The 26,445-nt window shown below is 49.8% G+C and overlaps 2 protein-coding genes across 5 annotated transcripts in view; one reads left to right on the top strand and one right to left on the bottom strand.

Moving 5' to 3' along the window:
• The window catches only part of KCND3 (potassium voltage-gated channel subfamily D member 3), a 104,705-nt gene extending 90,087 nt beyond the window's left edge, over positions 1 to 14,618 (top strand). For 3 of the 4 annotated variants that reach the window (XM_088067015.1, XM_088067016.1, XM_005529280.2), the window contains exons 4-8: positions 2,872 to 2,973; positions 7,786 to 7,878; positions 10,393 to 10,449; positions 11,319 to 11,566; positions 13,848 to 14,618. In XM_088067015.1, coding sequence (XP_087923141.1) covers positions 2,872 to 2,973; positions 7,786 to 7,878; positions 10,393 to 10,449; positions 11,319 to 11,566; positions 13,848 to 14,031 — 684 coding nt within the window. In that variant the 3' untranslated portion in view covers positions 14,032 to 14,618. The remainder of the gene's footprint in view (positions 1 to 2,871; positions 2,974 to 7,785; positions 7,879 to 10,392; positions 10,450 to 11,318; positions 11,567 to 13,847) is intronic. The other variant, XM_005529281.2, reaches the window with a different exon arrangement.
• Positions 14,619 to 18,095: 3,477 nt separating this feature from the next.
• DDX20 (DEAD-box helicase 20) lies at positions 18,096 to 25,582 on the bottom strand. The gene is made up of 11 exons (XM_005529394.3): positions 25,391 to 25,582; positions 25,222 to 25,316; positions 24,753 to 24,921; positions 24,436 to 24,550; positions 24,211 to 24,353; positions 23,600 to 23,738; positions 23,260 to 23,318; positions 22,831 to 22,913; positions 22,230 to 22,335; positions 22,035 to 22,136; positions 18,096 to 21,685 (listed from the first exon to the last, which is right to left on the bottom strand). The coding sequence occupies exons 1-11, from the start codon at positions 25,572 to 25,574 to the stop codon at positions 20,589 to 20,591; spliced, it is 2,292 nt and encodes a 763-aa protein (XP_005529451.2). The 5' UTR covers positions 25,575 to 25,582; the 3' UTR covers positions 18,096 to 20,588.
• Between the last annotated feature and the right edge of the window lie 863 nt (positions 25,583 to 26,445).

Raw genomic sequence — 26,445 nt, 5'->3', positions numbered from 1 at the left:
ATTTAATCACGATGGGGACCCGGAGTTGGGCTCTGTGACGATCCCAGCCAATCCTTTGTGTAAGGAGAACAGGATTAACTTCTGTCCTGCCCCATTGACATTTTTTAAAATAACAACGTCTGTTCTAAACTACAAAAGCTGTGGGGCTTAATTATTTAGATAGCAAGTGGCCCTGTTTCAAAAGGGAAAGGGAACAGACCTCAGAACCGTCTCCACTCCACATGGAGTACAGCTATTAATATTTGATCCCCTGCCAGCCTGGAGACAAAGGGAATAATGTTCATTACAACAGCCTGAGACTGAATCCACTTTCACAATTGGCTGAAGATGAGGGTGAGCCTTTCCTGCCAGAGGTGGGGTAAGTTGGGCACTGGCAGTTCCTCCAGCAGAGGAGCTGGTGTTTTATCAAGCACAGAGAGAAATGGGAATCTTCAGTGGTGACCATCAGAGCTTCCCTGGAAAATCCACCACTGCATCCACTCCTGATTAGAGGGGAGAGATCGCTGTGAGAAGTAAGGAACAGACACACAAAGGCACATACTTGCATTTAGAATAAACAATTTAATGGAGATGTAATTATCAGGAACAGAGGGACCATGCCATGTACCTGCAAAATGAAATATTGCTCATCCCCTATCCTGGCTCTCTCCCACGGCTCCCATTCCATAGCAGCAGTCCCCATGGATTTTGTTCCAGGCCACAGCCTAAGGCCAGTCCTTTCCAGGGCCTAGAGTGACACAGCAGCTCGGGAAAGTCTCCAGAAAAAGTGAAGATCCAATTTCACTTCCTCGTTGTGTTCTCAGCCCATGCCTTGGTACCTTGGCCCAGCACAGAGATCTCACTCTCACACTGATCAGGAGGCTCGGTGTTAAAATGGGACAAGGGAATTTAGGTGAGGTATAGAAAATAAAGCCAATTTCAGATGTCCCCATTTTGGGGGGGCCAAAAGAAAACCTATTTTTCATACTGGTCATTGTCTGTGTCACCCAGTTAAAGCTGCAGACTTTACCCTGTGCATGTCTTCTCCTGAGAAACTGTCTGCTTGAGCACAAAGTCCTGAGGTTAAACAAATATTTTGAGTATTTCCAATACTGAAGGTCAGAGTGGCTCACACCTGGGCAGGGAGAGAGCTCCTGAAATGGCTCCACTCTCTGGACCCACTGTAGATATTTGCCTCCTGCCTTTCCTCTTCCTACAGCGTTTACCCGTTAGCACCTCTAATTAGAAGGGAAAATCACGAGCTCCATGTTATTTAAGGGATTATGCAGCATTTTAAACTACAGCACAATGTAATTATTTTTTAATAGCTGCAGCTATTTCATGTATTTACTTTTAATGGTGTTTGAGTCATAAATTAACAGTAGAAAAGAAAAAAGGCAAATCACTCGACAGAGAAGCAGGCAGCAACTGAAAAGAAAAACTAAAATGCTAAAAAGAATTATCCAAAATAATCAAAAAGGAAGAGGTAGGGTCTTAGTTTTTCTTACTGGCATTATTCTGGACTGCTTCTTATCACCTAACTTGTCCCCCTGGAGATGTGTATTTTTGGACAGTTATTTTATCAAGTGCCACAGTTAATGAAGTCCCAGTGCCACTGCAGGGACACAGGTCCGGGCTCAGCACGAGCAGAGCAGGGGACAGAGACTGCCAAGGACAGAGCTGAGAGAGAAAGAGGGGCTTGAGGATGCTGGGGGAAGGGGAGAAATGGAGAACACCCAAACCCTGAACAGCACCCACAGCCCCTGTGCCCCGAGCACGGCCAGGACGAGGCTGCAGCGCTCTGCATCTCACCCAGTGACCTTTGGGGAGCACAAAGGGGCCTGCAGCGCCCCATTGCAGCACCCCACTGTTTCCCCAGCCCTAACTCGGTTCTGTTCTGTTCTCCCCACTCTGTTTCCCCAGCCCTAACTCGGTTCTGTTCTGTTCTCCCCATTCTGTTTCCCCAGCCCTAACTCGGTTCTGTTCTGTTCTCCCCACTCTGTTTCCCCAGCCCTAACTCTGTTCTGTTCTGTTCTCCCCACTCTGTTTACTCAGCCCTAACTCGGTTCTGTTCTGTTCTCCCCACTCTGTTTCCCCAGCCCTAACTCTGTTCTGTTCTGTTCTCCCCACTCTGTTTACTCAGCCCTAACTCGGTTCTGTTCTGTTCTCCCCACTCTGTTTACTCAGCCCTAACTCGGTTCTGTTCTGTTCTCCCCACTGTTTCCCCTACTCTGTTCCCTCATCCCTAACCCCAATGTCCCCAGCCCTAACCCCAGTGTCCCCAATCTCTCTCTGTCCCTAACACTGCTGCTGTCCCCAATGTCACTCTGTGTCCCTAACACTGCTGCTGTCCCCAATGTCACTCTGTGTCCCTAACACTGCTGCTGTCCCCAGTGTCACTCTGTGTCCCTAACACTGCTGCTGTCCCCAGTGTCACTCTGTCCCTAACACTGCTGCTGTCCCCAGTGTCACTCTGTCCCTAACACGGCTGCTGTCCCCAGTGTCACTGTGTCCCTAACACTGCTGCTGTCCCCAGTGTCACTCTGTCCCTAACACGGCTGCTGTCCCCAGTGTCACTCTGTCCCTAACACTGCTGCTGTCCCCAGTGTCACTCTGTCCCTAACACTGCTGCTGTCCCCAGTGTCACTCTGTCCCTAACACGGCTGCTGTCCCCAGTGTCACTCTGTCCCTAACACTGCTGCTGTCCCCAGTGTCACTCTGTCCCTAACACTGCTGCTGTCCCCAATGTCACTCTGTCCCTAACACTGCTGCTGTCCCCAGTGTCTCTCTGTGTCCCTAACACTGCTGCTGTCCCCAGTGTCACTCTGTCCCTAACACTGCTGCTGTCCCCAGTGTCTCTCTGTGTCCCTAACACGGCTGCTGTCCCCACAGAAGGCACGCCTGGCGCGGATCAGGGTGGCCAAGACTGGCAGCTCCAACGCGTACCTGCACAGCAAACGCAACGGGCTCCTGAACGAGGCCCTGGAGCTGACGGTGAGTGCTGGGCCCGGCCGCGCTCCCTCCCTGCCCGCTCCTCTCCCCTCGCTGCCCCACATCCCGGGATGTGCTGCCACAGCTGGAATCCATGCACAGCAGGGCAGGGCAAAGCTCCCCCAGCTGCTCCTGGAGCCGGGAGAGGCTCCGGGGTTCCAGCAAGGAGCAGCCCCTCAGCCCCTCTGAGCCCCGGCTGTGCCGGAGCTGCTGGAGCTGCACTGATCTACTCAGCCCATGCTGTAAATACCCACTGCCTCCCGGTCAGTTTTTAGGAGTCTAATATCGACTATCTGATCCTCTCCAGCAGGACAGGAAAATATTCCCTGGCCCCTGTTTCAGTCACTCTGAGGGTGGGGTTGTTTTCAAAGGCCTCCAAAGGCCTCTGGCTGCTCAGGAGGAGGAAAGTTTGAAGTGCTCGGGTTGCTCAGCAGAACCAGCAAACGCGAGCTGAGGTTATTGCATTAAGCCTGATCAACACCAGAGCAGGTATTAGCACATTTCACGGATTTCATTTCAAATAAATCAGCCTTTCATGCACGTGGGGAGCAAAGAGAGAGAGATGAAGAATGATTGAGCCCCAGAGCCCCCTAGAACTGATTTGTGCAGCCTCACTTGGGATCTAATCCTCAATTTCACTCTCCCTGGGACACATCCCTGCTTTTGTGCCCAGGGAGGAACAACAGAGCTGGGGGAGAGTCTGGAGAACAAGTTCTCTGAGGAGCAGCTGAGGGAGCTGGGGGCGCTTTTCCAGCCTCAATGACTCTGTAAAATCAAGCTGAGAAAGCCTTGCAGCCCCTGTGAGAGCTGAGAGCTGCTCCCCAGGCTGTGAGCTCCGTGCAGCACCCGGTTCTGGCACCTGGGGTGTGCTCAGGGCAGCCTGGCACAGACAAACCTGACCCTTCACACCTGGAGTGTCTCTGAACTGCTCCACAGAAACACTTCACACCAAGTCCAGGTTTGGAAGCTGGGGGCCCAGAGCAGTTCTGTTCTTCCAAAACAAGTTGGATCCCTCTGACTACACATCCAACGTTGTCTCCTGCTCTGGCAATGGCAGCCTCGCTCAGGAAATCTGTTCCTTGGACCATCTGGCACTGCTGAACAGCTCCGGAGAAGTTTCTGTATCAAGGAGAGGCCTGGACTGCTCACACCTATCCCAGAGCTTTATCCCCACACAGGGAAGGCTCAGGACTGGGAAGTCAGCTCTGCTGGGATTCTGCTATTTCATTACCCAGAAACATGCAAAAATTTGACTACAAATTTTAAATCTCCTTCTCAACTTTAGGTTTCTGGTCTTTAAAATTGCCAGGAGAGCTTAGCAGGATCACTCAGTTTGCTCTTGATCTTCCAGCCTGTCATCCCAACAAGGATCTCCTCACTTCTCTTGTCAGCCAGAGCTCCCTGCCAAGAGCACTCAGGGAAGAGCAGCTGACACACCAATGCTTAAGCCCAAAATGCACGAGGCTGAGAGAAGTATTTGGCTGAATGGGTTCATTTTCTGGCACTTGCCCAAAAATAAGTGGGAAAAGGATCATTTTGGCTACAAAGCTACTGTAGACACAGGAAGGAAAACAGAAACGTTTCTAAAGAGGTTCTAGAGGGGTTTTTTTTTACCCATTAATAACTAAATTTAGGTCTATAGGAGCTCTTGCAGCAGATTTTCACAAGGTTTTCTGGCTGTAACTTCCTTCCTGGTGGGCTTATAGCCCTAAATCATAGAATCCCAGAAGGGTTTGGGCCAGAATCAAAACCCAACACGTCTCTCCCTCCCCCAGTAGAGACACTAAATAATTACAGAACTGCAGAGAGTTCTTCCCTACAGGTGAACATGACCAGCTTAACTCCATAAGACAAGATTTTATGTCCTTTCATTTCATGGCTGAGCAGCAAACTCTTCTAAAGAGTACAAAATGTGAATGACAGCAAGTCCAGACAGCCAAATTTTTTAAGCTGTAAAAACATAAAGGAACACGGCTCGTGTAGCTGCCATAATAGGCACAAAAATATTATCTCCATACTGTGCATATTTGTCAGTGAAATTAGTGTCAAACTGCTTCCCTGCTCAGGTCCAAGGCCTGTTTTGACACCTTGCCCAGGATCTGTGTGAACAGGAACGGGCTGCACGTGGCCAGGCTGCCACAGAGCTGCCTCATCCCCCAGCAGCAGCTCCAGCTGCAGCTCCTCCATCACCAGCAGATGTTCTCTGCCATCCCCAGGGATCCCACAGCTCGGGGCTCACGGTGCCACGGGCTGACAAGGCCCAGCAGGTCGTGTGGCACTGGTCACCGAGCAGTGACAGCCCCACGCCGTCCCTGGCTGGGCTCTGCAGCCAAACCAACAGCCTGGAAAGGCAGGAGAGCTCAGGATTCTGGAAGGTGTGCTTCCACCAGCACCAGGATGGACACACTGACACCACCTTCCAAGGGTCTCCAGCCTGGAGCCTCCCATCAGAGGGAAGAGAAGGCAAAGAAAAGGATTCATCCGAGGACAGCAGCAGGAAGGAGATTCCAGCGACAGAGCGGACTCGTGCTCCACAAACGTGTGGATTTGTGGCATTTGCCATCTAGACACGAAGTACTCAGACTGTTTTTGTCTCATTTAGAGATTTTTTTAGTGGGCTTTATGTCAAAAGTGCTCAAGGGATGGTGAGATTCTTCCCATGGCAGCAGCCTACATATCCTCTTAGCACTAATCTCCTTGTACAGCTGAAATTCCCTTTTAGCTGCAGTGCCAGGAGGTGAATATCCCAGGAACAGGAGGCCGGGAGCTCTGGAGCTTTTTCACAAGCCCCAGATAAGCACTGGGCAGGGCCAGCCCAGCCCCTGGAGCAGCTCAGCAGGCCCCACTGATGGAGCACCAAAATCCAGGTAAAGTGGAAGAATTTTGGATTTCAGAACTGACACCTCAGTGTGCTGCAGCCTCCCCCGAAGCGACCAGCAGTTCACTGAACGTCTTCCAAGAGCGAACTGAACGGTAACTGGCATCAGATCCTGGCAAAACTGGCATCCCTGCCTCTCCTTCCCCCACCAGCTCTTCCACTGCAGCCAGACCCTTCTGCTGAAGACCCAGATTTTGTTTGCCTGCAGTAATACAGGAACCACTGATGCGCAACCTACGTCTGTAGGATCCCTTTCCTCAGCACCACTCCCAAAATGCCAAGTGCCTGGGATGTTGGCCCTGGCCCAGGGCAGCTGTTCCTGCAGATCTTGTGCCTCCTTCCCACCTGGGATGGCCTCGGAGGTTCTGCTCTTTGCTTCTGCAGACACTGAGCTGACTGAAAAGAATCCCAAAGAAGATAAGGTCCAAGTCCCAGTCCCTGACACTTGAGGTCATCCCTGGTCACTGCTGTCCCCTGAGCCCTTCCCCCAGGGCCAAGCCCAGCGTGTGATGGGAGGCAGAGCTGGGCTGTGCTGCCAACTCCTCACAACTGCCTTGGCTCTCCTGCCAGAGCTGCGGAAGCTCTGTCTTGGCTTTCAGCTCCCATTTCCATTTCCTCTCAGGCAAATCCTCATAAAAAGATACTGTTTGCAATATGTGCTCTTGCTCTCTCTTTTCCCAGTGTTTTAGTGCAGCATCATCTCTGCTTTAGGGCTTCCAAGGAGCTCCATGGGAAATATTCCAACCCAGACTCCAGTGGAGTCAGTCTTCCCAGCAGGAGCCAGCAGAACCTGCTGGATGTGTTACCTCACCAGGAGGATTGTTAATAAGAAAAATGGAACTGATTTTTGTTTTTAGGCCACTTCTAAAAATACATCTGGGAATGTTCATCTTCCAAAACGACAGCAACAAAAAATCCATAACCTGCCTAAGATGCATTCCCACAGGAATTTATTAATTCTGTGTTCAGGAAGTCGGCTTCCTTAATGTACCACTTCAGCTGTGTTTTGGCACCTGTCAGAGTTATTCCTTCACTTAAGGATCCCAGCAGCAGCCAGGACCAGAGCAGGCCCTTGCAGGGAGCAGTGGCACACAGGGGCGTGTTTAGGTGCAATGCTTTAACCACAGCTGAATTTGATCCTCTTGAGAGCAACAAGCAATGTCCTGGCAAGATGTTCTGCCAAGATTTCCTCCCCTGAGCAGCGTTCAAACCATGCACATCCATCTTTTACTCCAGATTTAGCCACAAGGGAGGACACCCCTTACTTCTGAGGCACTGGGAACATCTGACACCACCCAACTGCTGCTTTAACGCACCTCATGGTCTGTGAAAGCATTCATCCTCAGAGACACACCACAGATTAACCTTGGTGGAGTCACAGGCAGTTTAGAGACTGGAAATTCAAGCAGCACTGAGAGAATACCCTTCTGGCTGGAGCTGGAGTGTGCTGTCCTGCTGCCCTGAGCACCAGGGCCAGCCCAGGCAGAGCCAGGGGAGCAGCACAGCTTTGCCTGGCCTCCAGCGCAGGCTCCAGGTCAGGGCACATCTGCTGCCCTTCAAAGGTCATGGCAAGATCAGTCTTAATGGCTTTTGGAAAAGTACAGCAGCACAAAGGCTTTTCCTCTTTGCTCTCTGATTCCTGAGCTTGGCATCGTGAGCCAGCAGCCCTGCCCGCTCCTCCTGCCCAGCTAAAGAACACCTAGAAACACACAGGGTTTGAGTCCAGCCCGAGTCCACTGGGGTGGACAAGTGAAATCACTGAGAAAAAACCTGAGGAAACTTCCTAAGAGTCAGGAGAAAAACCCGAGAGCCGGCAGCACTGAAATTGTTGTGTTTACCCCTGTGCCAGCTCCCGCTGGTGCTGCTGGTTCTGTTTGTTTTCCTGCTTTTACACCCGCTTTGGGTTTTGCTCCCCTCCTCTCTCTGTGGCTATTCAGGGATCCACCGAAGAGGAACAGCACATGACTAAAGGCACCTCCTTAATCGAGAGCCAACACCACCATCTGCTGCACTGCCTGGAAAAAACAACCGTAAGTACCAGCACAGCTTCCCCAGCCGGGCTCCCGGGAGGAGATTCCACACGGGGGGCTCTCAGGGACCCTGCCACACTCCCTGCCAGGGCTGCTGCTCCTCCTGGGCTCCCCACAACAGTCTGCAGTGGGTTGTGTGCTTCTGCTTCATTGTCTTGAAAAGAATAATTCCTGTGCAGAGGGATAAAGATGGGATTAGCTGCTCCCCTCAGTCCCTACGCCTTGTACTTCATCTGAACACACAGAAATTCCAGAGAGAGGTTAGGCAGATCCTAGAGAGAGGATGTTTCATTTCTTCAGTGCTCCTGAAAGAGACCCAAAGTGCATTTCCCTTGTGCTGTGGGTCACACATCTCTCCCCCATCCCTGGTGCTGGGCAGCACTGAGGGACAGCTCTGCTGCCTTGGGAGGAAGATGCTGCTGGGGACTCCAAACCACGGCCTGCGAAAAATAACCTTTAGCCCTGGGGATGGCTCAGAGGGGATGAACTCTGTTCAAGGGTTTAAAGGTTGCACACATCTTTTCTCATCTCTGTCTGGCTGCAAGGGCAGGTGATTTATCTCAAAGCCAGTTTGTACAGCATGACTTTTCTGTTTGCATCCTGCAAGGTGTTGGGAGCCAGAGTTTCACTTTGCTGTACTGACTGATTGTGTATGCAGAAGTCTTTGGGAACATTTCAGATATTTATTTGATACATATGTTTTGCTTCCAGGTTTATATAAAAGGTTCTGCAGTAAAGGAACACATTATCTAGACCATGATTCATTCTAGGGAGAATGAAGGGAGGTTAACACTTGAAATATTCATGCATTTTTCTATCTGCATCCATCATCAAATGTACTTTTGATTTCTGACTTGCAAGGGTTTCTTTTAGACAAATCACCTTCACTTCCATAGTTTGGCTTGTGCTGGAATAGCACCACTTAGGCCTCAGAGATACACTGGAAGAAGCTGAGTAATTAATTACAGTGACCTGAGCCCAACGAGCTCTAAAGGTCCCTGTGCCAAGGGCAGTGGACTGATTCTTCCTGTATCAATGAATTTGTTTTATACAACTCATGCTGCCTTTATTTCAATGTTACATTACCAGCAGATATTTCACAACCTGACTCTTCAGTTTAAAACTTTCTGCCTAAAACCTTCAGCACCATGACCCACATTTCACAAAAACACTTTCATTTGGAAACGTGAACAAAAAAGCTGCAGGGTCTGCTCCTGTAGAAAGGCTCACTGAAATTCTGAGCTGTGCCTGGGCAGGTGAACATCTCTGGGGCTGCACAAGTTGCTCCATCACTCATGAGCTGAAGGAGCTGGCCAAAGTGTGCCCTAATTTGGGGCATGGTGCCCTAATTAGTGGTGTGATGCCCTAATTAGTGGTGTGGTGCCCTGTCTGTGTCAGCCCACCTCACCAACAAAGGCTGATGGCTTCCAGCTCACAAAGCTGCTCAGACAGAGTCACAGGAATTGACAGTGTTCCAAATGTTCCTCTTTTTCAGCAAACAGCGGCAATAACAGTGATACTTGAATTTTGGTTAAAACTCAGCAGGAGAATCTGCACAGTGGGGTTTTCCCTCCTGTTTCTCAGCCAGTTATTGCCATGGTGTAGCACCAAATCAAGCAGCAGGTTTGGATTCTGGTCTGGAATTATCAGAAAGTTTGATGGGTTTGTGTGGAGATCTGTACTTCATGAAATCTGTTCAAGGACTGTGCAACAGAAAATTTAAATCACAGTAAAAACATTTTTAAACACTGAAGAGTCATTTTGTGAGCAAGTTGCAGGAATGGAATGAGGAATGTACCATGGTTGCAAGCTTGTTTCAATGGGCAATTCACCTTTCCTGAAAGTAGGCAGAGGATTCTCAAAGTCCATTATTTATTGGCCTGGTCTCTGGGTTGTCACTGGCACGCACTTCCAGCTGAGAGGCTGTGAATGGTCACAGATCTGCTGTGTCAGATGACAAAGTGGCCCTGGAGCACTTGTAGCTGCCACAACAGAGATTACTTTGTCATATTCCCACAGCAGATGGAGTTTGTTCAAACAAAAGGAGGATTCTTCCCCTCTCATTCCAGCTCCCAGATTGAGTCTGGACATTCACATGCTGTGTTTTCTCCAAGTGCTGAGTGCCTTGAACCCAGTCCTTCAACCCCAACCCTTCTTCTGTGTTTTCACAGAGTTTGATCAAACCCCACAGTCCATTGGTGACACAACAGCAAAACAATCCCAATCTGGGATTTGTGAATCAGCAGCTGAAACCTTCTTTGTCTTTGCCTTTGGCTCTCAAAAGATCAAAGTGATAAAGTTGTTCTGGGTTTTGTTGTGCTTCCATGAACGGAACACTCAAAAGCTGAATTGTCAGAAGGATTCTGGTTGAGGGGCCTGAGAGGAGGTTCTGTTGCCCATTCAAACTCGAGCTGGAATGCTGAGGCGAGAGATGCAGTGCTGGGACTAAACTTCTGAATGCTGGAATGGACAATGAATTGTGTTTTTATCTTCTGTTGGCATGTTGTCCCGTAGGGATTGTCCTATCTTGTGGATGATCCCCTGTTATCTGTACGAACTTCCACCATCAAGGTATTTCCTTTTCAATTCGATCTGTTTTCTCTGTGGTCTCTGTGACATGTCTGGACAGTGTTTGCTCACTTCTCGTTCTGCTCTTGTCCTGGGGTGTTTGTGCACGTGGCTCCCTTTGGCTTCCCAGTGCTCTTGTTCCCTGTGAGAGTTGTTTCTTGTTCCAGTGATCTGGTGGCTGCCTTCAGCATGGTTGCTTTTGTTTCCCATCTCTTCTGAAGCTGACAGGGACCAGATGAAGTCTGTTCACTCTACCTGGGTGTTCACAGCCACACATATGAGTTCTTTCTTTCAGGATTTCTTGTTCCTTAGCACAAAAGCTCTTTACAGATTTCTGAATTTCCTTCCCCCTGAACACTTCCCCCTCTTCACTGCCGTGTTTATTCCTCCCAGCTCGTGCACTGCAGGGATGCTTTGAACCCAGCAGCCAAAGCAAGCACTAAGTTCCATGGCCAGGTGATCATCCAAATAAAATGCAATCCTGTCCCTGGGCACAAAGGAAAAGGAGAGTGAACTCCTTTTGGGTTTAATAACCATGTGGCATTCCAGACTTTCTGAGACCATTCTGGAATCCAGACAAAAAAATGAACAGAAATTCAAGCCCTATGGATTTGACCCCAGCAGATTGACCATCTCAGACTGTGTGAGCAAGGCAGCAGTGGGGCCCTCCCGCTTTGCTCAGTGCAGCAGCTCCTCTCGTTTCCCTGCTGACACAGGAGAGCAAAATCTTCCCTGGCTGCAGTGAGGGCAGAGCAATTTCTTTTTGAGACCTGCCCGGTGCGGCCCTGTCCGGGCACAGGGGCAGAGAGCATCTCCCCCAGCGAGCGCAGGGGCTGCCCCCAGGCACTGACAGCTCTGCTTCTCCCTGCCAGAACCACGAGTTCATCGACGAGCAGCTGTTCGAGCAGAACTGCATGGAGAGCTCGATGCAGAACTACCCCTCATCCCGCAGCCCCTCGCTGTCCAGCCACCCCGGGCTGGCCACGTCCTGCTGCTCCCGGCGCAGCAAGAAAACCACGCACCTGCCCAACTCCAGCGTGCCGGCCACGCGGCTGCGGAGCATGCAGGAGCTCAGCACCATCCACATCCAGTGCAGCGAGCAGCCCTCCCTCACCACCAGGTACGGGCAGGGGTCGTGCTCAGCGGGGCTGGCAGGGCTGTGTCCAGCTGCAGGGCTGTGTCCAGCTGCAGGGCTGTGCCCAGCTGTGTCCAGCTGTGTCCAGCTGCAGGGCTGTGCCCAGCTGTGTCCAGCTGTGTCCAGCTGCAGGCCTGTGTCCAGCTGTGTCCAGCTGCAGGGCTGGCAGGGCTGTTCTGCAGCTGGGGGCAGGGGATGGTGGCAGCATCTTTGTCCCTCCCAGTGAGGAGCCAGGGGAAGCGGCTCCTGGCTGTCCTGGGAAGAAGCAGGTTAAAGCCAGACTCAGGATATGAGGAGAAGGTGGATATCAGGAGAAGGTGGATATCAGGAGAAGGTGGATATCAGGAGAAGGTGGATATCAGGAGAAGGTGGATATCAGGAGAAGGTGGATATCAGGAGAAGGTGGATATCAGGAGAAGGTGGATATCAGGAGAAGGTGGATATCAGGAGAAGGAAGGTGGATATCAAGAGAAGGTGGATATCAGGAGAAGGAAGGTGGATATCAGGAGAAGGTGGATATCAAGAGAAGGTGGATATCAGGAGAAGGTGGATATCAAGAGAAGGTGGATATCAGGAGAAGGAAGGTGGATATCAGGAGAAGGTGGATATCAGGAGAAGGAAGGTGGATATCAGGAGAAGGTGGATATCAGGAGAAGGAAGGTGGATATCAGGAGAAGGTGGATATCAGGAGAAGGTGGATATCAGGAGAAGGTGGATATCAGGAGAAGGTGGATATCAGGAGAAGGTGGATATCAGGAGAAGGTTCTTCCCCCCGAGGGTGGTAGCACACGGAACAGGCTCCCCTGGGAATGGGCACGTTGGTAAAACCAGTGTCTGCTGGCCAGAGCTGTGGGAGAGCTGACGTGTTCCCCCTGGGACACTCCACTGATTTTCAGTGTCCAGAAGTCTAAATTGCCACTCTAAGCATCACTGGGAAGCAAATAAGAGTGATTTCACAATGGTGTCTTAGTAGCTGTGACCTAAAAAAGCCATAAAGGACACAGGTGAAGTGTCCCTTAATAGAAAATGTTTAAAATTTCATGTTATACATAAATTGCTGAAAAAGAATCATTTATTCACCATATAATTCCTGCAAATAGTAAATTATTTGCTAAATCCCCCTCAGCCCAATAAGTTTTTTGTGCAGCAGGGCTGGTTCTGAATGTCCCATTCCTCTTCTCCCCACTCCTATCAAAGGGATGTAGAAACAAAGCTGCCTTTAGGGCAGCAAGTGATTACTTCATGCCAGAAGGGCACTTCAGAGCATGAATTATGAATGAATAAGCATAAAACAAGTCTCCAGCTATTTCAGTTCCAATGTGACAATAATTTAAACCAGCACCTGAAGCAGTAATTCAGGGGAATGTCAACTGTTCTGGGTGCTAAATCGGATGCTGGTGATATTTTAAATGTCAACACTTATTTCACTTGCTTACCAAACTGGGCAAGGATGGAGACAGAAAAAAAAAAAAGCTTTTCAGATATTTTTTGTGTGGAATTCAATCAGCTGGGTGTGCTGGTTCCCACTGGCAGGAGCAGCCAGGCCCTGGGGCTGCCCCACGCTCAGGCTGTGCCCGAGGCATCGGAGCAGGTTCTGTTCCTGGGTGTTTGAGGATCAGAAACCATCCTCTGGTGAGTCACTCCGAGATAACAACAGCAACAGCTTCCCCACTGCCAGCTTTACATTTTGAAAGGACGGGCCTTGTGTTGAAAATGAACATGTTGGGCTGGTAATAGCAGACTCCTGGAGCTGTGCAGATGCACAGAAATCAACCTATCATTTTCCCTCCGTAATTAATTATAGGATGCAATTGATGCAGATCTAATAAGAATGCTCCCAGCTGTCAGATCCTTGAAACTGCTGCAGAGAGAAATAAAATAGAAAAGATCAAGGGACGGTGAATATGAAAGAGGTATTTGAAATGCAAGAAAACATTCTCAGAAAGAGCTACCTGTGCTCTGAAAAGATGCACTACACAGGACAGCGTATTTAGACGTCCTTTTAAATAAACTAGAATTATGCAAGAAGGAAATGGAAACAGAGCAATTTGCCCCGTGAAAAGCTGTCTCCTACCCGGGGGAACATTGCCAAACTCGGTGTAACGTGTGTAGACGTAAACGGTGCCTTGCAGGAACGGGAGGGGCGTTTGAATGGAGTCTTTGATCATTTCAGCTGAATAAGATCCTGATTAAGAGCCACAACCGTTCCCATCCCTTCTCCCGCCTCACGTCGAGAAACGAGCCGAGCACTAAATTTGTTTTCTAGTCGTTCCAGCCTCAACATGAAATCAGACGACGGGCTGAGAGCGAACTGCAAATCCGCGCAGATCACCACGGCCATCATCAGCATCCCCACGCCGCCGGCGCTCACCCCCGAGGGCGAGAGCCGGCCCGGCCCGGGCAGCCCCGGCACCAACGCTCCGAGCATCGTCAAGGTGTCGGCGCTGTGAGCGGCCCTGGGGACCGGGACAGCGCGGGGACAGCCGGGGACAGCGCTGGGACAACGTGGGGACACGGCCCGGACAGCCGGGGACAGCCGGGGACAGCCGGGGACAGCCGGGGACAGCCGGGCCCGCGGGGCCAGCAGCGCTGGGTGAGCCAGCACGGCCGGAGGAACGAGCGGAATATAACACTGTGTATCGCAGCACCTTTTTAAAGGTTTTTAATGGATAATATTTATTCATGAGGAAATGACTGAAAAGGTGAAAAAAAAAAAAAACAATGGATTTTGTGAATTTTTGTTCGGGTTTTTTTTTTTTTTTCCTTCATGGAGCAGAACCTTTAAACCAACCAAAATTTCACTTGTTTTGGTTTTTTTTGGTTTTTTTCTTTTATAGGAAGAGATTTAGACAAAAGAAGCCACCTGTCACAGCAGTCCCCTGCATGGCTGTGTGTGTGTGAGTGTGCAGAGCTGCTCCAGGGCAGGGCCAGCACCCCCTGTGCACACACCCCACACACACCTCCCACCCTGGAAAACATCCCCATTTAGACTATTTTGTATCCGCCTTTCAAGTCAATACAGTGCAATTGCAAACAGTGTGTTTGTCTGCTAATTATTGTCTGTGGAAACATATTTGTGGAGAAAAACAAAAACAACAACAACAAAAAAAGAAGACAGGCTTTAGTAGAGTTTTAGTCCCACCTGGGTATCTGCTTTCTATTTTTGTTATCACTTACTTGTAAGAGTGTGACTAGACTACAGTTCTGTATTTTTAAAAAGGAAAAAAAAAAAAAAGGTAGGATTCTTTTTTAATACTGTACACACAAATGGCAAAGAATGAAAGCACTGAACTCAACTGCATCAAGTGTTCATGAGTCCAACAGAGGTTCCTTGTAATGTATGCCCATGCTTTTTACCTTTTGGTTTCTCTATAGAAATTCCTTTGCTAGCACTGGACGTATAACCCATTGTAAATAGTAGCCAAATACTGTCTGGATTTATACTTGATAATTAACCCCAGAGCCAAATATCTTGCATGGACAGAGAGGTATTTGGCTTTTTCACAGTCTTAGGGCTCCAGTTGTCCCATCCATGGCTTCTGGGCTGCATTGATTTTGGGGATAGACAAGGTCAGCAATTTCAGTTCTCCAGGCCCAGCACAGGATCCGCTTGAGAAGGGGGAGCAGGACTGGAAATGGAAAACATTTGCTAACGTGTGGTACAGACAGCATTTTCTATTCACAGTTCTACAGGTAGTTTGGGAAAAGCCTAATCATGAACTAACAGCTAACCAAAAACTGAAGAACACTGTGTGGTCCTGCCAGGTACCTCATCCTGGGACCCCTCCAGGGAGGATTCATCACAAGGAAATCCATGGACCTGAACCACAGCTGATTCCCCCTGCCAAGGGGAACTCCTTCCTGCCATTCTGCCTTCCTGGAGCCCCCTTTTCCAGGGGGATCCACGAAGGGCAGAGTGAGGAACATCCCCCACCTCCCCCTGTCTGGCTGATCCCATGCACAAACCTCGCCAAGGCCAGTGCCCTGCCCGAGGGAACAGGGAAAGGTCCCGTTCCCCTCCTGAGCAGGGATTTTACCATCACAGTTAAAAGAGTGTTTGAGGCTGCTTCAGCAAAGGGATGATTTATTTTACCATCCATCATAACCTCTCCCGATGTAATATTTATATGCACATATACACACCCATAGAACTAATTACAGACACATACATGTATAGCTAATTAATGCTGATTACACATACGAGCTGCACCCTGCTTTGGCAGCACTCCTGCTGTGAGTGAGCAATGGCTGATGCATTAATCAATACCCTCCTTAGAACCCTCCAACATCCCAGGACCAGCAGGCTGAGCCTCCAGTAGCTGCACCAGCTTCCAGTCATTTATTCCAGTGCTGTAATATGTTACCCAAAACTATGTTTAGTCCTGTTTTAAAAGATTAAAACGCTCTGCCTTTTGCTGCTTCCTGTAGGAGGTTATACTGCAGTTAATCTTACCATTACTGAGGTTTTTTTCTCGATGTTTCAATTTAATTTTTGGTTTATTTTCATTTACTGTCATCACCTGAGCATCCCTGCCCTTCTAGATCAGAGGCCTTGCTCTCCACCCCTTGCCACCCCTGCAACCTCATCTCCACTGGCACAGAGTGAGGGTGAAATTCCCCCTTGCTGACAGGGGAAAGGAATAAAAATTACAAAGAGTCAGGGATTCCACATGGATTCTTGGTGCTGCCTTTCTTATTCCTGATTTATTGTGGAGTGCTGAACAGGGCACTTCACATCTCTGTACCTGTAAATAGCCATCGTGGCAGCCCTCTCCAAAGCACTATTGGGGCTTCTAATTGCTGTCAATCAACCTTTTGGAAAAGAGAGCATAACATTCAATTTTTAGAGGTTAAAAAGAAGGAGGAAGGCCAGTTCCAGGAGTTTCTGGTTGGCTGCTTGGGCTCTGATTGCCACGGCCCCTGTTCTCTTCCACAAGACAGGAATTGTTTTCCTTGCTGGGGAAGCACGGTTTGTGCCTCTGCCATGGGCTGGGCAGGTGCTGCCCCAAGCTGTCAGCTCCTCAGCACAGGCTCTCAGGGGATAAAAACACACAGAATTAAGTCTGAGCCCAGAGGAACAGGGCTAAAAGTATTTTCAATGGAGGCATTAGCTCCCTCTATCCTCTGAAGTTGCCCAAGTAAAGCTTCTGAAAGCACCTGGAACTTTGTGTTGTGGAAAACCTGGGTGCACCCAGGAGAGCACTGTGCACCCCTGGGAGCTGCAGGGACAGGGACCCACCCCTGCAGGGACAGGGATCCATCCCTGCAGGGACAGGGATCCATCCCTGGAGGGACAGGACAGTGACCCATCCCTGGAGGGACAGGACAGTGACCCATCCCTGGAGGGACAGGACAGTGACCCATCCCTGGAGGGACAGGGATCCACCCCTGCAGGGCCAGGACAGGGATCCATCCTGGCAGGGCTGGCAGGGAGCAGCAGAGCATCCCTGGCATGGGGATGGGGAAGGGGCTGGAGGACACCCAGCAGAGCAGGGAGCCGCCCTGCAGCCCCTCATCCCTGACCTGAGCGGGGCAGAACGGCTTCCCCAAACTTCAGAATCCTCAAACAGCACCGAGAGCAGCCACTCCTGAGAGCTCTGGAGGCAGAACTTCACCTGAAGGATGTGGCTCACGCCCCCAGTGCCCCCAGTGCTCCCAGTGCCCCCAGTGCCCCCAGTGCTCCCAGTGCTGCCCTGCCTTTCCAGTACCCTGAGCCCACACAAAACCAGCACTGGCCCAGCTCCAGGGGCTGCTCCAGCTGGGCTCCTCTGCCAGGAACAGGGACAGCACCAGGAACAGGGGCAGGAACAACACCAGGAACAGCACCAGGAACAGCACCAGGAACAGGGGCAGGCTCTGACAACAGCCCCATGAGCCCAGAACATCAGTGCTGTGCTGGCACTTCAGTTCAAAGCCTTCCCCCTCCTCTCATTCCTTGTAACTTTCTATAGTTCTAGAAGAGTTCCTTTAAAAGAGATAAAAAGGGATTCTTTGTACAGAAAGCAAGTGGAAAGGCATTATTTTTTCAGATTTTCCTAAAGCAATATTAAAAATATCATTTTTCTAAGCATTTTATTTCTTTTCCAAAGCTTTTTCTGAAGGAAAAATATTTTCACTGATTTTCAGCCTATCCTATCAATAGATTTCCTCTCTTCTCACCTGGCATTGAGCTGCTAACAGGGCTCACTCCCAGCTGGCAGCAAATGATGAAAAATACCTTTCCACATAGGCTTTGATTTCCAACTACTCTTTCCAAAAGCCACCTTTTGCTTTCATTTTCCTTAAAACGACAACCTAAGTAACACACATGGCTTTAGTGTGGAATAAAGCTCATGGATAATTCAAAATACATCTTTCTTTAATTGGCCAGAAAGACCAAATTTAATCAATGCCACTTGTTTAACCTAAACCTGTTGCTAATACACTGTACTGCAACCCAGCATCCATCATTCTAGTGTAGACAGCTCAAGGTGTGTGCATGAAAATCAGATTAATACCAGCTGAAGAATGCAAATTTCCTTCAAGATTTTGCTTTATTTAAGTAAAGAGGTTGCAAACATGTTGCATCTTACATGTATTGTAAAGAAAATTTAGGAAATTAAAATTTATGTTTAATTTATGTGTTGCAACATCCCTTGGACTTTGTGATGTTTTAATTTGTTGGACTAAGGCAGTTACAAAGTCAGCACTCGTGGAGAGCTGGTGAACATCAGTAGCTTTGAACTGCAAACTTAATTCTGCTTTTAAAGCTAAGTGAATAAAACACCTTTTCCACATCACTCACCCATCCAGTCTATCTCAATGTTTTGTTTTAGAACACTTTTCTCCAACACCTGGAGCCAACTGCAGTAGATCCATGGGTTTAGAGCCCAAGCTTTTTGTATTTGCCAAAAACACTGTCCAGGGTGATTTTCTCTTTCTAAAACTGTAAGAGCAAAAGGAAGGCAGTGAACATCAGGAGCTGAGCATCAGCAGCATCACTCTGATTTCCTGAGCAATCACTGAGTGACCTGGAAGAAGTCATTCCACCTCTCTGCCAATCCTACAGCCTGTAGAGCAGTGAGCAGCTCCTCCTGCACTGAGTGGAGCTCAATCCGTGACCCCAAAACGCCACAGGGAATTCTGAGCCAGAGCTGCTGCTTCTGTCCAGGGAGAACCTGGGCCAGAAACGCTCCAGGTGGAACAAAAGAGCTTGTGAAGGTCCCTGTCCTGCTCGCAGTCAGGTCTGTCCCTGTGTGTGTCCGTGTGTCCCTCCCCTCTGGGTTAAACCAGAGCTACTCCAGAGCTCAGCTGGGGCAAGGTCCCCCCACACCCAGCGCTGCTCCAGCACCACTGGGACCACCCCAGGCTCTGAACTGGTGTGATGGTCTGTTCTTGAGAAGCCAGGATGGCATTCCAATGCAATGGTGTTTTCTTCAGTTCTGTTCTAAGAAGCTCTCAACCTTATTATTTTCTATTTTCATACTTTAAATGGGCTTTGCTTTACAAATGTCAGAGGACAGATACGAAATGTACTGGACACAACTGCAGGTAGCTTCATTTGAGAACAACTTTCTAGAAGAACCAAGTTTCCTGTTGTCTTCTTTTGGAATTGTAGTGCATATGTTGAAACTTGTATATCATTTACAGTATTGAGTCTTGTGCCACTGCTGTACCTGATGTATCCAATCCGGATTAAACAGAGTATGTGCCACAAATACCAACAGGATGCTGTAATTTCTTCTAAAAACCTTCTGGGAGGTTCTTTTGGAGAACTTTGGGTGTTGACCTAGGCCACTCCAGTTGCATTTAAATACTAATTAACTCTTCCCCAAGCAATCATTAATGAAATCAGTGAGATGTCCCAGGACAGCAATAATGCAGAAACTTCAGTGCATCTCTTACCATGTCCTCTCTGTCCATGGTAGGAATTGCAAAAATTCATCTTGGAAGCAAAATCCTGCTGCCTTGGCCTTCTCCAGCCACAGAGACAAAGGGGAAGCCCCTCCCTGGAGTCATTTGTGACACAAAGGGAGTAAGGCAGGAACAGAGCACACAAAGAACAACTTTCAAAATTAGTGCAGAGGCAACCCAGGGTCAGCACCCTGAGCCAGCCAGCACTCCCATCTTTTCCTGCCCCAGGACAGCTCTGTACAAGCCAAACAGGAAATATCAATTAGTTTTACACTAATAGGTAATTCCATTTCTAATTAAAGCTTTCCTGTAAGTGTGGGAAGTCTGATATTGTTGCACCCAGAGGGACAGACCAATTATGGCTGCTGCACATTTTTTACATAATTAAATCCTCTACCACACAGCTTGCTGCACACCTTGCTATAGAAATGTTATTTATGCAGTGTTAATTAACTGGATTTAAATTAGCAATGCAGGCATTGAGATGCTCATTTCACTCTGCCACTTCACTGGGATATAATCAGTGCCTGGTGTTTACCAAGAGAATTAGGGAAAATGGGATGATCACCAACTTTTACCAGACCATGGAGTCTCCCAGGGAATTCAGCTTCACCCAGCAGTGACAGGGAAGGGAAGGGAAGGCAGGAGGGAGGTGAGGCCCTGGCCCAGCTGGGGCTGCCCCTGGATCCCTGGCAGTGCCCAAGAGCTGGACAGGGCTGGGAGCACCTGGGACAGTGGGAGGTGGAGCAAGGTGAACTTTAAGGTCCCTTCCCACCCAAACCATTCTGGGATTCCATGAAATACAACTGGGATTGTTCTGTATTTTCTCCTTTCTGACATTTCTTATGTGGAAATGGCTGCCTTTTATCATCCTCTTTTTTACTGTGGATTGTAAAGATTCCATCTGAGCATCCAGCTGCCTTTCTTTTCCTTTTATTAACAAATTGTAACAGCTTCACTGGACCTGTGTAGAACATTCACCAGACACAGATGTTTATAAAAAGACACCATTTTTCTTCATCCAAACAACGTCTGTCTCTTGTCAGCGTCCTTTAGAGCAGCACTGCTGTCACAGACCCTGTCCGGTCCTGGTCCCATCAGCAGCATCAGGACATCAGTCCCCATCTCTCAGCAGCTCCTGGAGATAGACTGAGTTGATGTGGTAGGCACTGATGGAGCTGAACTGCCAGTAGCTCCTGCTGTAGTGAGCCAGTGCTGTGTAGTAGCTCTGCCAGGCGTCGCAGTAGCACTTCCAGTAGTGCTCGTAACTCCAGCCCTCGGCCGGAGCATCATCCCAGGGGCTGCAGCTCCGCTCCTCCTCAGTTCTGCTCGTGGCAGGACTGCAGAACCCGTGGTTGTGGCTTTTCTTGTGTTTAGCATTTTGTCTCAGGACTTTCTTCCTCACTTCATTTTGCCTTGGGACGTGGGATCGCTCCCGAGGCCGCTCTGGTGCAGGACAGACACCTGCAGGGCCCTGCTGAGCTGGGGGAACAGCATTTGGGTCCTGGCTGTCTGAAAACGCCTCAAAGCACGAGTTGTTGGCCCTGCTATTAAAGGAATCCCTGGAGCTGGCTGAGCCATCACTGTCAGCAGACTCATCCCCAACTGCTGCTGTCTCTGGGTGATGTTCCATCTCTTCCCACTCCACGTCCCCATTTCTGGGCAGCTCATGTTGCTCTCCTGGGCCTGAGAAACTTAAAACCTCCACTTCTCTCTCTGACCCTTCTTTAATGAAATAATCATAGTCCTCAACAAAATCTGAGAAGCTCCAGGGACTGGTGAGGTGGTTTTTGAAAGAAGACAAGCATGGAATTTTGGGAAGATTTTTTTTTAAGGCCTCCTCATCTGGAGCCTGAGCACTGTGCTGTCCATCCTTCCTGGAGATGGGTTTGACTCGATTCCTCTGTTCTGTGTGACTGCTGGAAGTTTTAGGGACTCTACTGTTTTTCTCTACATTTGCAGGATTTGTGCTCTTTTTTATCTGTTTTTGCTTCGGAGTCTTTTTTTGCCTTTCCACAGAAGAATTATCCCTTGGCAGATGAGAGGGAGGCTGAGGTATGGCTGAAAAGCCATTCTGGACAGGCTGCAGCACTGGTTGCTCTGGTTTAGGACATACAGTGTCACAATTCACCACAGGAGCTGTAGGTATTGCAGGTTTGACTTCTACCTCCCCATCTTCAAACTGCTGCATCATTCCGGGAGGGATTGGCTCTGCACAGAAGAGAAACAAGCAGCCCCTCAATCAAGTGCATCCTTCCCTCTGGAACTCACATGAACCCAAGTGAAGCTTCCCAAAATTGCCTATCAGACATCAAGTGAGGGCCACAAACCAATCCCTTCAACTCTTGGAAGAGTTTAAAGAGCCAGAACATTTCCTCCACAGAAGGCATCAAAGGCTGCTCAAGACAAACACTGCATGTCAGGAGCAGAGTGTGAAGAACATGGACTGAAAGCAGAGCAGCCGCAGCAGAGAAGGCACACATCAGCCCCCTGGGGCTGTCTGGAGCTGTGGCTAACAGGAATCCACCCAGCCCAGCTGCATCCCCAGCACAGAGCCCACCTGGCAGAGGAAGGAGCTGCAGGTTGCACTTCTGAGCGATTTTCATCATGGTGTTCTCCTCCTCGCCACGGCAGCAGTAGGTGACAGCCAGACCCAAGGTGCCTGTGGGACAGAGCAGAGTCAGAGAGCCCCAGGGCTGCAGAGCTGCAAGGGCTGCAGAGCTGCAGGGCTGCAGGGCTGCAGGGCTGTCCCCACCGAAGCGCCCGGCGCGGCCGATGCGGTGCATGTAGGTCTCCCAGTCCAGGGGCACGTCCAGGTTGACGACCAGGTTCACCTTCTCAGCATCAATTCCACGAGATGTCTGCAGCAAGGGAGGAGGAGAAAAGGGCAGAAAGCGAGAGCTGAGTAACTCCACAGAGCTTTAAATAAATACAGAACCACAGGGAACTGGAAGGGACCACAGTGGGGTCATGTGGGTCCCCAGTCACCCCCAGCACTCACAGCACACTGCCCATAGAGCAGCTTTTAGGTGCAGAGCAACAGATAAACTGAAAATTATTCTTGAGCCAGATCACAGAATGGACTGGGCTGGATGGGCTCTAAAAGCATCATCTCATTCCAGCCCCTGCCATGGGCAGGCAGATGAGGAATGGGGGTGATTCCACGGTGAAAAGAAGTCACAGTCCGTGGTGCTTTATCAGCACATTGATGTTCTCTCCAATTCCAAGCCAAATCTATCTAATCCCCTGAAGTAACTTTATGTGTAAAACCCCTGCATGCTGTAAAACTTGCAGGGCAGTTAATAAATTTGATATAGAATTTGAATAAAGCTTGTTTGAAAGCACTAAAAGCTCACCAAGTCTGTGGAAATCAGAACTCTGCAGTGGAATTGCTTTAATTTAGCCATGGCATCAAGTCGCTGATTTTGATTCATGTTGCCTAGGAAGATAAAAATTAGAAGCAGGTTACATTCTTAATTTTATACCCTCACATTCTAGAAAATGCTGCTTTTTATCATCAGAAGTAAGTTAGAAACTTCCTCAAACATCAGTTCCAAATGAGTAAAGAAAGAACAAACAAAACTGGAAAACTCAGTACAAAAACTCAGTACAAAAACAATTATTTTCCTTGTAGATTGAGTCTTAAAAGACCTATGAAGATTCAAATGCTGTGCTCAACCATTTAACCAGAGGCCCTGCAGGACATGACTTAAGATACATTTTCCTATTTTAGGTCTTATTTATACACAATTTCAGTGGAATGAGAAAACTGTGACTGGATTTACCTGCAATGCACTCGGCAGGGAAGCCTCTGGATGTCAGTATTTCAGCCAGGTGTTGAGCCCTGAGGGAACACACACACTGAAAACTGGAAATAAAACCCCAGGCCTAACAACACCTAGGCATTCTTGGGTTATTCTCTACAGCCAAGGACTGCAATCTGGTATTTTCAGTATTTCACACTGCATTCCTCAGGCTGTATTTCAGACCTGAAGTTTGCAGACTGCTCTGAGACCTCACAGCTCCCATGAATTTCTCCACATGCACAGAAATTTACCCATGGCTGGACATTACAACCACTGCTTTCAAACAAGCTTTGTCCAGGTGTTGTTCCAAATGTATTACCTGCTGTGCAAATTTGAGAAGACTAAGGCTTGGTTGAAAGGAATCTTGCCAAACAACTCCTGCAGGTGCTGGGTTTTTTCCTCAAAGGTTTTATGTGGGAGGGGATGGGAATTCACAATTTTGTAGTACTGCTTCAGCCCTGAGCAGGAAACCAAAACAACAGATTAGGAGTTGCCATAAAAACATGCACAGGGTTCTGTAAACATGTGATGCTGCAGCTGAAGGGAAACTGCAAACAAAGAACCTCCAGGAGGAGTTTTTCTTAAAAGACTGACATTTTTCGAATGGATAGAAAAAGCAAAGAGTTCCATTTGTCACAAGTATTTTAAAAATACACAATCACAGACTGGTTTGGGTTGGAAAGGCCTTTAAAGACCTTCTCATTCCACTTCAAGATTCACTACATCAACATTGGCAATCAACATTCCTAAACTGAACAACTCAGGGGTGAAATTACAAAAACTCACGCATTCTAAAGGCACATGTTTTGGTTTTAGTGTCCTCCTTTTAATCTACTGCTGACTGTGTCTCTCTGCTTTTATCTGTTACCAAGGAGGTATCAGATAAATATCTATTATTAGGTATCAGATAAATATCTTCTATCTGCTTACCAAGGAGGCCTGGATCCGTGGGGTTCAGCCTCACAAACGTGGGTTCCCTCATGTACCTGGTGAGAGCAGCAGCCAAGGACTCGGGGTAGGTGGCTGAAACTGCCAACATCTGCTTATTGACGGGCAGGGAGGAGTAGATCCAGCTGAGGGACAAAAGCACAGCAGTTATGTACACAAGGGTGCCAGGTGTCACCACAGAGCCTCGAGACAAGCCTTGTGCCTCACTTGATCTGCTCCTGGAAGCTGCCCTCCTCCAGCAGCTTGTCTGCCTCGTCCAGCACGAAGAGCCGGATGCTGGCTGTGCTCAGGTAGTCCAGCTCTATCAGCTGCTTGATCCGCCCTGCAGGGAGGGAAAGCACAAACACCTTCAAAAACACGAACCCAAACCTGCCAACCTTGAACTTCTGAAGTGTTCCCCAGCTACCTTTGGGGCTGTGCCCAGTTAATGACAACGAACACACTCAAGGCTTCCAACAAACACACTGAGCTTCCCTGGGGTACCGAACTGGGGAGGGTCACAGCCCAGCAAAGCTGCTCCCTACCTGGGGAGCCCACAGCTATGTGACACTTCTTCAGCCTGCTTCTGTCCTGGCCCAGAGGAGTCCCTCCAATGAACACATGGCACTCCAAGCCTTCCATTTTTATCCCAATCGTTGTGATCACGGCGTGGATCTGCACTGCGATCTCCCTCGTGGGAGCCAGGATCAGGATCTGTGCAAGGATTAAACGGGAGGATCAGAGCCGCAGGATGGCGCTGAGAGCCAAGACCCAGGGCCGCGGTGATTTAAAACTCGCTGTCTCACGGCTTTCCACGCCACATTCCCCCAAAGCAGCGGCTCTGTCCCGGTGTCTCACGGCTTTCCACGCCACATTCCCCAAAGCAGCGGCTCTGTCCCGGTGTCTCACGGCTTTCCACGCCACATTCCCCAAAGCAGCGGCTCTGTCCCGGTGTCTCACGGCTTTCCACGCCACATTCCCCCAAAGCAGCGGCTCTGTCCCGGAGCGGCTCACCTGCGTGGCGGGGCTCTCCAGCAGCACGGCGTCCAGGGCGATGGTGGCGAACACGCAGGTCTTGCCGGTGCCAGACTTGGCCTGCACGATGAGATCTGCAAAGAGAGGCCCGGGGGTGAGGGCCAGCCCCGCCGCGCCCCCCGGCCCCGCGCCCGGCCCGCCCGCTCACCCAGCCCGCAGCGCCCCAGCGGGATGGCCTTCAGCTGCACCGGCGACGGCCGATGGAAGCCGGCGGCCTCCAGCCCCGCCAGCACGGGCGGCGAAAGCAGCAGGGAGCCGAAGTCGGAGGGGCCGCCGGGCACCAGCACGTCCCGGGTGCGGAACCGGGCCCGCGCCTCCGTGGGCGCCGCCATCTTGGCGGGGCGGGAGGGGAAGTCTCGCGAGAGGTGCCGTAATCGCGCGCCGGGCGGGCGCAGTGCCGCCGCCAGGGGGCGCCGCTCAGGAGGGAGAACATGGCGGCGGCCCCGCCTCAGGGCGGGCACGGCGGGCGCGGGGAGCGGCTCCGCTCCGCACGGGCTGTGCCCTCCGAGCTCCGTACAGCCCTGGAACAGCCCGAAATCACCGCTGGGTCCAGCTCCTGGCGCTGCACAGACACCCCGAACCCCTGCCCTGTGCCTGAGAGCGCCGTCCGAACGTGCCCTGAGCTGTGGCGGTGCTGGGGCCGTGCCCAGCCCCGAGGAGAGCACACAGCTCACACAACGCATTATTTATGAGCCTACAGGAAATTCCTACCAAAAATGAACAGTGTAGTATTCACTTAGCAAAGGGCAAATGTGTTAATCTGTACGTGCGTTACTTACTACCCTCTATAGGCCATTTATTTTAAATGGTGGGTGGGTTTATGAATAACAACTTTTATCGTGGCACTTGAGAGGCTCTGGACACGCAGCTTCCATTCACTGCAAGGCGTTTGGAAAATCTCCACAGTGGCTCCCACTGTACAAGCACATACACTGTGTCATTATTCTTCCACTGCCGGGCAGCCTAAATGAATTTTAATGGCTTTGGTGTATCACAGCCTTGGTCACGCCTTTGAAATTCCTCATGTCTGTACTCCTGATGGGGGAGAAAAGTCTGTCAGACTCTATTCAGTTATTATTTTATTATGATATTTTCCTATGAATATCTGAGAACCAAACTCTTAACCCTGCAGGGCAAAGAGCAGTTCCAGTTTGGAGAGCTCGCCTCCAGCAAGGGGAGCACACCAGGTGGCTGGGACTGTGC

Source organism: Pseudopodoces humilis, chromosome 26 (genome assembly GCF_049639895.1).
Source record: "Pseudopodoces humilis isolate 2021_Gansu_Grassland_sample_001 chromosome 26, ASM4963989v1, whole genome shotgun sequence".
Classification (NCBI taxonomy): domain Eukaryota; kingdom Metazoa; phylum Chordata; class Aves; order Passeriformes; family Paridae; genus Pseudopodoces; species Pseudopodoces humilis.
This window is presented reverse-complemented; position numbering and strand designations above follow the sequence as displayed.